Source organism: Canis lupus, chromosome 13 (assembly GCF_003254725.2).
Source record: "Canis lupus dingo isolate Sandy chromosome 13, ASM325472v2, whole genome shotgun sequence".
Taxonomy (NCBI): Eukaryota; Metazoa; Chordata; class Mammalia; order Carnivora; family Canidae; genus Canis; species Canis lupus.
In genome coordinates, this window is record NC_064255.1 from 27,373,657 (window position 1) to 27,386,271 (window position 12,615).

The 12,615-nt window shown below is 43.3% G+C and overlaps 1 protein-coding gene across 5 annotated transcripts in view; it reads right to left on the minus strand.

The window, feature by feature from the left end:
* ASAP1 (ArfGAP with SH3 domain, ankyrin repeat and PH domain 1) overlaps window positions 1–12,615 on the minus strand; it is a 357,813-nt gene that overhangs the window by 38,390 nt on the left and 306,808 nt on the right. For all 5 annotated transcript variants that reach the window (XM_049092734.1, XM_049092733.1, XM_049092730.1 and 2 more), the window contains 8 exons: window positions 12,005–12,168; window positions 10,292–10,425; window positions 8,813–8,904; window positions 3,361–3,547; window positions 3,053–3,138; window positions 1,468–1,583; window positions 1,247–1,314; window positions 150–257 (listed from right to left, as the gene is read on the minus strand). In XM_049092734.1, coding sequence (XP_048948691.1) covers window positions 150–257; window positions 1,247–1,314; window positions 1,468–1,583; window positions 3,053–3,138; window positions 3,361–3,547; window positions 8,813–8,904; window positions 10,292–10,425; window positions 12,005–12,168 — 955 coding nt within the window. The remainder of the gene's footprint in view (window positions 1–149; window positions 258–1,246; window positions 1,315–1,467; window positions 1,584–3,052; window positions 3,139–3,360; window positions 3,548–8,812; window positions 8,905–10,291; window positions 10,426–12,004; window positions 12,169–12,615) is intronic.

The following is a 12,615-nucleotide window of genomic DNA, read 5'->3' on the forward strand; positions in this document are numbered from 1 at the left end:
TGTGGAACCCAACAAGGATCAAAGAAGGAGCAAAGTAACTGGCCCTGGGTCAAAAGACCAGACACAGTCTTGCGAAGAACAATCTCATCTATGTGGCACAGAAAACCTGGGAGCAGCGGCAGGAACTCAGAGGCGCCGTTTGCACTCACTTTGTCATCCAGGTCATCATCGCTCTCATCCATCTCCTCCTGTCGCAGGTTCCACTCATATTCCACGTGGACGTGTGGGTTGAACTTCCCAGATTTAGCCTGGGAAAGCTGAAAGTAACAGCAGGGATAGCCACGTTATTGGAAGTGTTAGCCATCCCACTTTTACATAACCACTGAACAAATCCCACCTGGGTCCTGGTTTCAAATGAATCACCAGGAGCTGCCTGTAGGGCAAAACTCTGAGTCTACAGGGCTGAACTGCTGGAGGATTGGCTTCACAGGAGTTGCCCGGAATTACATGCAGAGTCTTTCTTAGTTTGGTAACATGAATTCTCTCTCAAATTAAAAGCTTTCTTAAACATTCTTAAAAATGAGCCTCTAAAGTGTAAATCCCTGGCTGGAAGGCAAAATCAAGAGTTAGTGCAGTAGGAGAGGTAAGCCTTTCAAGTCAGACAGTCCTGGATTGATTCATGGACCACTTTTCTTATCCATAAGATGGTAAGATCCACAGCTTCCTCACAGGATTCTCCTAAAAATAAAAACGTATACCTGCTGGCCTGCAGCTGGCACTGGGCAGAAACTCAGGGGATGGAACTTATTTTTTTGTCTCATCCTTCACCACTGGTAAGAGATTCATGCTATGCTAAAGTCCAGGTGATACACAAGAACCAATGGGGTCAAAACGCTGGGGCTGGAGGGGGAAGCCGTGCAGTTAATATTTTGAAAACCACTATATTCTGAACTTAACTTGCCCAGTTTTTGGACGTAGCTCCCAAATAATTCTTCTTTACTACTGAGCTGCAGGGAAAACCTAAGGGTCTGGCATATAAAAACCATGACCTTAATTGATAAGCCTGTCTGGTAATAATATCTTTCAAATGCCTTTTAGCTCCTATGTCACAACTGCTCTGAGAAGACACAGAATGGCAAATTTATCATCCTACCACTTTTCCAAATGTAGCCTTAGTGCCTGTCTGAATTTCTTTAGCCAACGTTCAGAGAGATGAATCTGTTTCTTTTATCCCAATTCCAGCTTCTGAGAATGACATTTTAAGGCAGCTGGTGTCTAATGGATACCCCACCTCCATTTTGCTTACCAGATCTTCACACTGGGTGGCTTTCAATCTCTTTGCTATGTCCAGGGCAGTCTCCCCAGCTTGGTTAACTACAACAGGGGGGAAAGAAATCGGCATCATTATCTAAGGTATATATTGAAAAGGTTGCAGACAATAATCAGATTATAATGTAACACTCGAGTCTCAGTTTTAGCTAACTGAATGCTGACTCTTGTTATGAAGACGCTTGGTCACGCTCTTACCGACACTCACGGTGGGCTTGCTCCTGAGAAGAAGCTTCAAACACTCGGGTTTACCGTACATACTGCAGTAGTGTAGAGCCGTGTTGCCCAGGGCTGTCTGCTTATCCAGGTTCCCACTGAAGAATTAAAATGTTACCAGAAAAAAAGTATAACTTAAAATGCCATTTAAATAGGGCATGAATAATTTAAAGCTACAGATGAATCACTTATTTCTGTGCTAACAACGGAGTTAAGTTTGAGAACTACTTATAAGCAAGGAAAACGATGATGCTGCTAACATTACACCTCCATTTATAAGCCACATGATGACAGCAATAGCCAGCATTTTCTGAGTGCCTCCTATGGGACAGACACTCTCAGCTTTTACATATCTTGGCTCATTTCACAGATGAAAACACCAAGGTGCAAAGAGAATGAAGTACCTGCTTTCAAGACTATCATGGCACGGAAGATGGAGTAGGGATCTGAAAAAAGGCAGTTTGTCCCAGAGCCAACACTCTTAACTACTACACTGTACTACCTCCAAGGAGAGGGGTGGACATTCATACAATGTGGCTTGTGTCCAGGCACCATTCTTCACATGTGGGTTCAGATCCCCTTGCTATTTTGACCACTTGTCTTTGGATGAGCTTCAGTTACTCCTAATAATCCGTGGCTTACAGAACTACCCACTGAAGAATATGGCAAGTCCAAACTTCCTGTGTTCAATACTGTACTCCTATTACTATGTCCCAAATTTGACTTAGTTATTGAGTCAGTCACACACTGTACAGTTTTTTATTTTTTTTATTTTTTAAAGATTTCATTTATTTGAGAGACGGAGAGACACAGAGCACGAATGAGGATGAGTGGGGGTGGGGAGGCGCAGAGGGAGAGGGAGAAGCAGACTCCCCGCTGAGCAGGGAGCCCAACATGGGGCTCTATCCGAAGACCCCAGGATCATGACTTGAGCTGAAGGCAGATGCTTAACCCACCGAGCCACCCAGACACCCCGACACTATAGTTTTATTTTTTATTTTTTTAAATTTTTATTTATTTATGATAGTCACACAGAGAGAGAGAGAGAGAGAGAGAGGCAGAGACACAGACAGAGGGAGGAGTGGGCCCCATGCACCGGGAGCCCGACGTGGGATTCGATCCCGGGTCTCCAGGATCGCGCCCTGGGCCAAAGGCAGGCCCAAACCGCTGCGCCACCCAGGGATCCCCCAACACTATAGTTTTATAGTGAAATTATGAACAATGAAAACTCACAGATGCTGTGGAGCTGTGCTGTTAAGTCTTCCCTCTTACAATCTTTCCTAATGCAGTGGGTTTTGACAGAGACAGGATTTTATATCTTTCTAGGCCAGAGCTGGCAAGCTATAGCCTATAGGCCATGCCTGGCCCTCCATTTGTTTTTTAAATAAAGCTTTATTTCACAGTACAATGGTAGAGCTGAATAGCTGTGATAGAGACCTCATGGTCTGCAAAGTCAAAAATAGTACCTGACTCTTTACAGAAAGCTTGTTGATTTCTGATCTGGGCCCCTGAGAAGACTGGTTTGCATTAACTTATAAGGTGTACTCAGAGAAGATGAAAAGCATACCAGTTTTGTACAAGGAAGTCAACCAAATGGAGAGACGTCTGGTCTGCAGTTCGGACTGCAAGATGAAGTGCTGTCTCCCCAAGCTCCTGAAAAGGACAGGATGAGTGTAAGTAGGGTAACCGCAGATCCTACTTTACCTATAGCAGCTTTGTTCATATCAGCTACCTGGAAGTAATTATTAACGAGTACTCCTCTCACTCTCAAATTGTCTTGATTTAGACACGGTCACTCAATGTATTAGAATCTCAGTATCTTTTACATTCATTTTCCACATTCTGTTTTATCTTATGGTTTTAGTGGAGCCTCACCTGTCCGGATTCCAGCAGTGGTTCCATTAGCTCCACCCCCTCTGCATAGACTTGAATTAGTGCAAGTAAATCCCTGGATTTGATGGCCTCGAGCAATTCATTCAGTTTAGCTGATGGAGATGAACAGGCCTTCCTTGAAAACTTATGATCTACATACTTTGCGGTAATATATTCTTTCCGTACAGTCCTAAAACAGGGCAAAACAACATGAACAAAGATTTTTTATTTTCTATGAGCTAAGAAAAATCTACATTTTTCTGAAAAAACAAAACAAAACAAAACAGTTCTCTTTAAATGAGATAGACTCACCTGTACTTCTTTCAGGATTTAAACAAACCAGGTTCTAAACCAAGTTACCTCATCACAGACAGGATGAAGAAACTGACATATATATGTAGTAGTGTATGTGCAAGCAATATATAGTTACAGAATTAATGAGCTCACAGATCATAGCAGATTTCTTTTCCACTTTGAGCAACAGCTTGAGAAATCTGGTATTTACTACTTCAAATTCAGATACATATGAAGTATACAAAGAAATTAAGAAATTTTATTTTATTACTTATTTTTGAGCTTCAGAATAAAGGGGAGTTGTCTTTCCTGCAGGTTCAGTTTGGGAGTTACTCCCTAAGTCTGAGTGTGTGTAAGCGTTTCTATTCTTTTCTTGAGGACTCATCCTTTCTCCACTTCAGGTTTTGCCCCAAACTCCGGGACTGAGGCCAGCCACCTCCCAGCTACAGGGGTGAGGATCTGACCTAAGTAGCCCCTGGTTACTTTTGTCACCTTTGGTGAAAGGCTGAAATGGAAGTCCACTCAGAGGAAAGGAAAGAAGAATCGGGGAAGCGAGCTAGGATCCAGATGATACTGTTTGACATCCTGGAGCCGGCCATACCTGAACTTATCCCATGATTTTCCCAGTTACATGAGCCACTTAATAAGAAAGCAGTAAATGGATTTTGGGTTCAAATCCTAGTTCTACAGCACACCAGCTGCATGACCTTGGGCAAATTACTTCATCTTTCATAAGCTTTAGCTTTTTCGTCTGAAAATGGGGAGAATAGCACATTGGTGTATTTTGAATTAAAGAATGTACAGTACTTATAAGGTGCTTTCTTTCTGAGAAAGCTCTAACTCATGGGACATAAGATTTCTTGCTCAGGAAAAGGTATTCCATCTGTGAAGGCTACTGCTATTTCTTACCATCCCCCCCACCCCCATCCCACAGTGTACCAAGCTGATGCCTCTTCATTTCATTCTGGGTCAGTAGTGAAGGGGTGAGCTGATTGATGGTAGCACACGCCCTTTGGTGACTTGTAGATTCAGCTCAGTGACTAAGATCCTACTTTTATGGGTATCCTTTATACTCAAGTCAAAGTCCTTTGAAGATGGCCACGGCCTGATGAGCTGGAGGACTTTCAGACATGTGAGAGGTTGGCCGAAACCTGCCTTCTGGCCTCCCACTGCACATGACTTTACAAAGTTTGAAAGGCAGCTACTGTGACAGATGAAGTATCAGATTTAAGAATGAAATGGCTTGATTTAATTCCGATATCAGATGCTAGCCATGTGACCCGGGGTAAAGCTATGCCTCAGTTTCCTCATCTGTAAAATATTAGTAGTCCTACCAGTCTTACTGCCTTCCGGGGAAGCAAGAGTAGATATGGAACAAAGAATGACACATGATCATGGGTTCATATATAAGCTTCCTTTCTAGTATTATCCAAGATGGTAGAGGGAGGATCGATGGTAGGAAGCTATAGGAGGGAAATCTGAGACAGCTGTCTCCATGTATTGAGCTAAGTTGTGGCACCATCTGTGGGAAGGCTTCTTAGCACTAGAAATGTCGTGCAGATGCCACACAATAATTTGGTAGAAATGATGCTGAGGGCACCTAGTATTGCATGGGGAGATGCCCCAGACCACTCTGAAGAGCACTTCCACCTTGGGTCTCTACTTCCATGGCTACAGAAAGTGGCTGAGCTCTCCACAGGCATGATGTTTAACTCTTCCTGGGCTCAACCACAGTCCCCGGCAGTAAAAGGCTTTCTGACATGGAGTGACAGGGAAGATGGAAAACAGATGTGTCTGAAAGTTGACATCAGAGCTCTACCTGATGGCTGATGAAAGACAACTTGCCTTGTGTCCTTGCCACACCTGGCCCTTCCCACTCACCCTGGTGCAGGTAATGGCATTCGCTATTTACCTAGACGCTCAGGCCCAAACCTTGGGTGTCAATTTATAGTTTAATTAAATGTCCCATGTTTGAAGTGGTCAGCAAATCCTGTGGACTCTTCCTTCAAAACATATGGAGAATCCAACTACTTTCCACCACCTTCACCACTCCATCTTAGTCCACACCATCTTTGTTTCTCAGTGGACCTGGTGTTAAGTTTCTCCTTGGTGAAACCCGCTCCTCCATCTCTCCCTCACAGACCAGCCACAGCTGGGTTTCTCAACCTCAGCCCTAGTGACACTGTGGTTGGATGATTCTTTGTCATGGTTGCTGACTTTCGCATTGTAGGATGTTTAGCAGCATTCTGGTGACTCCCTCTGCTTAAAGCCTTCTAATCACACAGAAAATAAAATCCCCAAACAACCCATTACCTAAAAGGCCCTCTGCGAGCTGGTTCCATCTCCATTGTGCATGGCGTATGTGGCCACTCTCCTGCTCAGGCCTCTAGCTATACCTGCCTTCTTGTTACTGTGAGGAATGTGCCCAGCCCGTCCCTGCCTTAGGGCATCTTCACCTACCCTTCCATCTCCCAGGCTCGCTCCCCCATCCCTCCACCCCATGTGTGTCCTTCATATCCTTTAGATCTTCATCAAATGTCAAGTCCTCAGTGATATTCCTCGAACATCCTGATGACAATGCCTCCTATGCTTCATCTTCTTACCCTATTATATTTTCTTCAAAGTACTCATTACCATGCTTTGTGCCCTCCTCTCCACAGTTGGAATGTAAGCAGGACAGGAGCTGTCATGTTCACTACTGTATCATCAGCACTTAAAAGAGTGCCAGGAACATAGAAGCTGCTGAATAGGAGGGAGTAAACTGTGTGTCACCAGGGATCTGCTTTGTTCTTCAGGGCTGCTGGCCAAATAAGAGGATGGTGATAATGAAGACTATGGTCGTGGGGACAGTAACGGTGAATTCACTACATATTGCCCGAAGCACTGCTGACTCAACCACTTCTGTCCTCACCACACCCTCGGAGACTAGCACAGACAGGTGGGGTTACTTGCCCCAGATCAAGATTCGGGAATTGGGGGACACCTGGGTGGCTCAGTGGTTAAGTGTCTGCCTTCAGCCCAGGGCATGATCCTGGAGACCCCGGATTGAGTCCCACATTAGGCTCCCTGCATGGAGCCTGCTTCTCCCTCTGCCTCTGCCTGTGTGTGTCTCTGCCTCTTTCTCTGTGTCTTTCATGAATAAATAAATAAAATCTTAAAAAAAAAAAAAAGATTCCAGTAGTCTGGAAACTTAGTCACTCCGTTAGAGATTATATGGAGGCTCACAAGCATTTTGGAGGGAAGGCCTGAGAGAAGCCAGATGACCATGGGAGGTCACAGAACAGACGGGCCAGAGTGGGCTGCCTACCGTGAAGGAAGCAGGAAATACAAATCCAAGCAGGAAATACAAATACAAAGTTTATCCTAAAGTGATGCCTCCAAGGCATGGGCCACATAAACATTTAAAACTGCTGCTGAGGCAGGAATGCACTGTATATCGGAGCGCTCACTGCTTCCTGCTCTTTGGCGTAACTTCAGATAGTGTTTGTTCGTGGCTGTTTTGTGATCAAATTCACTTCTGAAAAAGCTTTACTTCTCAGTGTGTTTTGTGCTCATTAGTGTGGAAAGACAGCCAAACCGTTTCTGCCAGGACGGAGCTTGAGCACTGTTGTTTAAGCCCAACGCCCCTGACTTCTTCTGTGACACTTTCACAGGAATAAGGAAGTGACTGTCTAATTTCTAGATTAATAGCCACCTTCCTCTCCAGATGGCAGGCATCACGAGGACAGAGTTTACATCTAGTTTATGTTTTGCCTGTTCCCCAGCACCTGACACACTGCAAAGGATGCAGTGAGCATGCAGCACGCATTTGTTGGATTCAAGGAAAGACCACCACTGAGAGGCCTGCTGGGAGATTGTATCTCATGATTTTGGAATGAAAACATCATGTTTCTTGACTGTGCCCCATAACTGTCTCAGTGCTCTGTGGACGCGGTGCCTGAGTAACCCCCAAGGAGGGGCTTGGCAAACATTCGGGTGGGCATCTACCTCACAAAGGCTCCCCGCTTAGTTGAGCTGGAATAGGAGCTGTCTTCCTTTTTTTTTTTTTTTTTTTAATATTTTATTTATTTATTCATGAGAGACACAGAGATGCAGAGACATAGGCAGAGGGGGAAGCAGGCTCCATGCAGGCAGCCCGATGTGGGACTCGATCCTGGGACCCCAGGAATACGTCCTAGGCTAAAAGTGCTAAACCGCTGAGCCACCCAGGGATCCCCAGGAGCTGTATTGCTATCCATGCATGGTACTTAAGAATTTTAAGTGTAAATTCAATGTGAAAACATTTTTTAATAAGTTCAAATATTCACATGACTCAAAAAATAAAAATGATACCAAAAATTGTTTACTGAGGAGGGCTCATGACCACGACCACCCCAGAGTACGAACTTTTATTAGTTTCCTGTGTATTTGCCTGTGTTTCTTCCCATAAACACAAATAAATATGTTTATGTGTTTTTGACCACCCTTCCCCTGACTGGAAGGCAGGAGGTTTTGGTGCAGTGCTCCACACCTTGCTTTTTTGTCTAATGGTAATTCTTGGAGTTTGTCCTAAATCAGGATAAGTAGCTCCCTTATTCTTTTTACATCTGCATAGAGTTCTTCTATGTGGCTGTACCCTAAGCTATTTTAAGCAGAGGCCTATAGATAAATGCTTGTTTTTGTTCCTCATCTCTTCCTATACAGAACAGGAGTAAATTCTCAGAAGTGACACTGCAAAGTCAGAGTTGATGTGATGTTAATGACTGTGATAAATATGGTGACTCTGCTCCTCCTGCGCAGGGTACCATTAGCAAACCCATCAGCAGTGCCCAAGACAGAGCGTCTGTTTCCCCACAGCTTCACGGGTAAGCGTTTGGACTTTGGCTCATCTAATAGGAATGGGCCACTGCTTTTGTCTGTCTCTTGTTTATCATAACATGCCAGGATTTGGAGATAACCACCCTTATGAAGACATTCTCCACAGAGCAGCTGCAGCTGTAGCTACCTAGGGGACGGTGTAGTAAACATCATCTGTGCACTCCAGAAATACACTGCAAAATACTTTGCTTTGCTTTGTGTTTTCCTGTTGGGTTTTCCTCTGGAGAAAAAAAAAATACTATAACCATTAAGCCACTGCTTAATTGAAGAATGGTAAAGAATTCAGTGTATTAGAAGTACTTACATATCACTTGAAGGTGTGGGTTTTGGCGAGGGGCTGGGTAAATTTGCTTCCATAATATCATTAAAACTATTGTTTCCTACATTCTTGGCCAGCTGTAACATAAACAAAACACAGTTCAGCCACTCTTTACTTACTAGTTTAAACATTTCCTATGATTTGCTTTTGAGATTTGTGAATGTGTATCTTTCCTTCATTTGACTCAGGATACAAACCATCCATTCATCTGGTCAACAGGTATTTACAGAGACCTACTATGTGCCAGGCATGGAACCTTAGAGTGCTGGAAATAAAGAGAGGGGTAAACCGTATTCCTTCCTGTAGGAGCCAACAGACTTGCAGGGCCATTGATAAGATAACCAATACTTTTTATAAATACAATGTTGATAAATGTTGAATAGGATATAACCCCCTCACCCCATACACCCTGAGATTAGACAGCAGGTCATACAAGTGAATCTAGGTTAAATGCTTAACGGTAGCAATTGTTTTTCAATCTCTATCATACCTCATTTTTAGACTGAGAAGATTTACTGGGCAGAGGAGGAGGTAGGATTCCTTTATATTTGGGGTACATGTAAAGATGCTGCAGGGAGCAGTTTCTGAGTTCAAGACCCTTCCAGGAAAATCTGTCCTGAAGGACCTCTGGTTGTTCAGATAATTTGGGGAGCAACGCAAAACTTAAGAAACATTCATGCTATCGGGTCTCTGAGGGAAAATTCTTGGGTTTATCACTTGGCAAGTGTCTAAGATTTGGACTATCCATATTTCTAGTTGTCAACTGGGTTTCATTACCTTAAATCAAGGAGATGGAGTGATACCACTTCCAGACTAAAGAAGAATGTGTTAGGTATAATAAGATCAGAGCTTTTTTTCTTCTTCTTCAATTCTGATGTGAATCAAGGAGTTAAGCATTAGTATGATACTTCCTAAATTTGCTACTTCCTCAATTGGGCTAACACAACAGAGACTGACCCACCACCGCTTAGAAGTTTCGGGTTAACGAGTGATGGGCTTTATTGGCGGTAGCTAACAGGTCACAATTCATGGGGGGCTTGTAACAAACTTACGAATAGTGAAAAGAGAGAAAAACTCTTTATTCACTATAGTTAGTAACTCAGGCCACTAAGAAAAGTGATTATTTGAGTTTAACACCTAATTCCCTTTACTGCTCTTCTTGTAGTCAATCATCTTGAGTCAATCATGTGAAAACTAATTCTGAAAAAAGGCAGCTTTGAAAAAGCCCATCCCAGGAGAAAAGAGCCAGTTTAGGTGAACTAATTATACAAATGTGTGATTCATCAGTTCTTTAGAAAGGAAAAAGAAATAGTCAACATTACATACCACAAATTTACATTTTAAATACCCATGCAAATTCACTAAATTCAGGAACTGCAATTCTTTGTACTCAGCAAAAAGAACAGTCCAAAGCCATGTATTATTTATGACAGCAGTCATTCCCAAGGACAGGTCACTACTTACCAAGAGTTCAGAAGTTCCTAATTTGTCTAGTTCCAAAGACTGAATGCGAGAAATGTGAACCCCCATTTCCCTATGGATGCCGGAACATTCTATACAGGTCAAAATACCCAAGTTGGTGGAAAGCCAGGTGGGTTCTGTGGGGAAAGAACATTTTGAAGACAATGAAACAAACACAATACCAAATTTAATTGTGCCAACTACAAAGGAAACGAAAACAAGAGTGGTAAACCTTGTTAAGAATTAATAGGGAAAGATTTAAGTGGAAGACACAGATGCTTTCAGTTTAGCCTAGAGGCTCATATGAAGCTTACCAGCTTCTCGGAGAGCAATATGGGTGATAAAAGAAATTAAAAAAAAATTTCTTTCAATATTGAATTGAAAACAAAATTAAGTTCTTCATTCTTGTGAAAATGTGAGAAAGATTTTTCCTGTGAAGCCCCATGAAACATCCTCTCTAAGCACCTGTGTCTTTCTTGGCAGCTGCACAGACTGATGTGCAGCTCATGGGGACATGGCATAAGCTGTCATTAACCTTCCAGTTACAACCTGCATTAACCCACAATTCTGGTCACGGCTTCTCCACAAGCACTTCCCAGTAATAAGACAGTTGTAAATACTGAACGTCAAAGACTTCTTTTCACAGGCCTAAGCTATTTCTACAGCCCCCAAGGGCTCCACACCAGGGAAAGTATTTCCTTGTTACCAAAACTGTCAGGGTTCACTCTCTGTGGAAAGCTTGTTTCTGAGAGGTCAATACTCGAGTACTAACGACTCCGCTGCCACATCCTCACTATGTGAGTGTGTGAGTCACTATCACACATGCACATGAACATAGTAGAACCTGGAAGATTTGTCTCCGAGATGCTCGTGGCATGTTGTACGGAGAGTCCATTTTCACAAGGAAAACCATTAGAAAGTATATCATAAAGCTTAAGAAGCACAGGTTTGTGTCCACCTTCTGATCCCTACTAGATGTGTGACCTTGGGAGATCACTTAACTTCTCAGAGTCCCCTAGTTTTCTCAGCTGTAAAATGGCAAGGTTATCAGTGTATCACAGAGCATCTGCGAAGATTCAGTAAGAAAATACAGGCTAAAACAACTAGCAGAATCCTTATTACAATGTAAGCACTGAATGCATGTTACCTGTCGTCAATACCTACGTAATACAGAAGCTACCTGAAATCAGGAGCTTGGGGGAAGGGGATATCCACGTGACATAGAGGTTGGGGGGGTTTCACTGAGCAGAAAGGAAGGAAAGTAATGTACAATGTGTTGGGATGGTTTCATATGTAGCATTTCAGGAAGTCCTCAGAACAAAAGAGGTTTATTATCCAATTTTAGGATAGGAAACAGAAGAGGAGGACAGTAAAGGCACTCAGCATGAGGTCATCCAAGCTGGCTGGTGATTCAACACCAGGATGATGGACTCCATGTCCAGTGCTCTCTCCATATATCCATGGGGCTTGTTTAACTGGAAGCATTTGGGCAGGTAGCCATTTGGGGCATTTGAGGAGAGCAGGTGGGAGTTTGCCAGGCTGAGCAAATAGCATGTGTTAGAGCAGCTCACAGGTAGGACCATTCCAGTTGGAAATGTGTGGTGGGTGTATATCTATGCCCATAAGGAGATAAAGACTTAAATAACTAGCTCATTTTTATTCTATGGGAGGAGAAAGGCTGTTGAACAAGCTGGCTCAGGATTTGGGGGCAAATACCTGACGAGCCACAATCACAGCAGACGTCATTCCCAGGGAGCCGCTGGACATCCTCAATAATGGCTTTTGTCAGGTCTTCCAGGCTGTTCTCTCCCGTGCTCTGCTCTCCACGGAAGGCCATGGTTAGGGCCTCTTCTTTGCTATTCGTCAATACTGATATCCATCTGTTATTGAAAATAAAAGGAAGGAGACGTAAGAGCACAGCCACCGTTTTCTCCTCCTACTGAAAAAAAAAAAATCCCTTTTCGTCAAGAACAACCAAGAGATTCCTGTTCACCCTAGCCCTAACGTGAGGGAAAATGTAAGAAATTAAATCCAAAGGAAAGAGAAAGTCAAAAGAATGCAAAGCAACACGTTGAAGAAAACAAAACAAGGGAGAAGAACAGAAGAGAGGTAAAATCAGGTCAACTGAGGACGCGCAGGGGTGATGAGGTGGGTGCATTTCCACTTGGACAGAGTAAAGTGAATGTCAGAATGAAGAGGACTCGCAGTGGGACTAACCCAATGCAAGGATGAGAAAAAACTGGCAGTAAATGGATAGAAGGCAAGATAGTTTAGCACACAGCATCTGTTCTCTGGAAGTCTGTTTCATGAGCAACCGTGAGAATTTA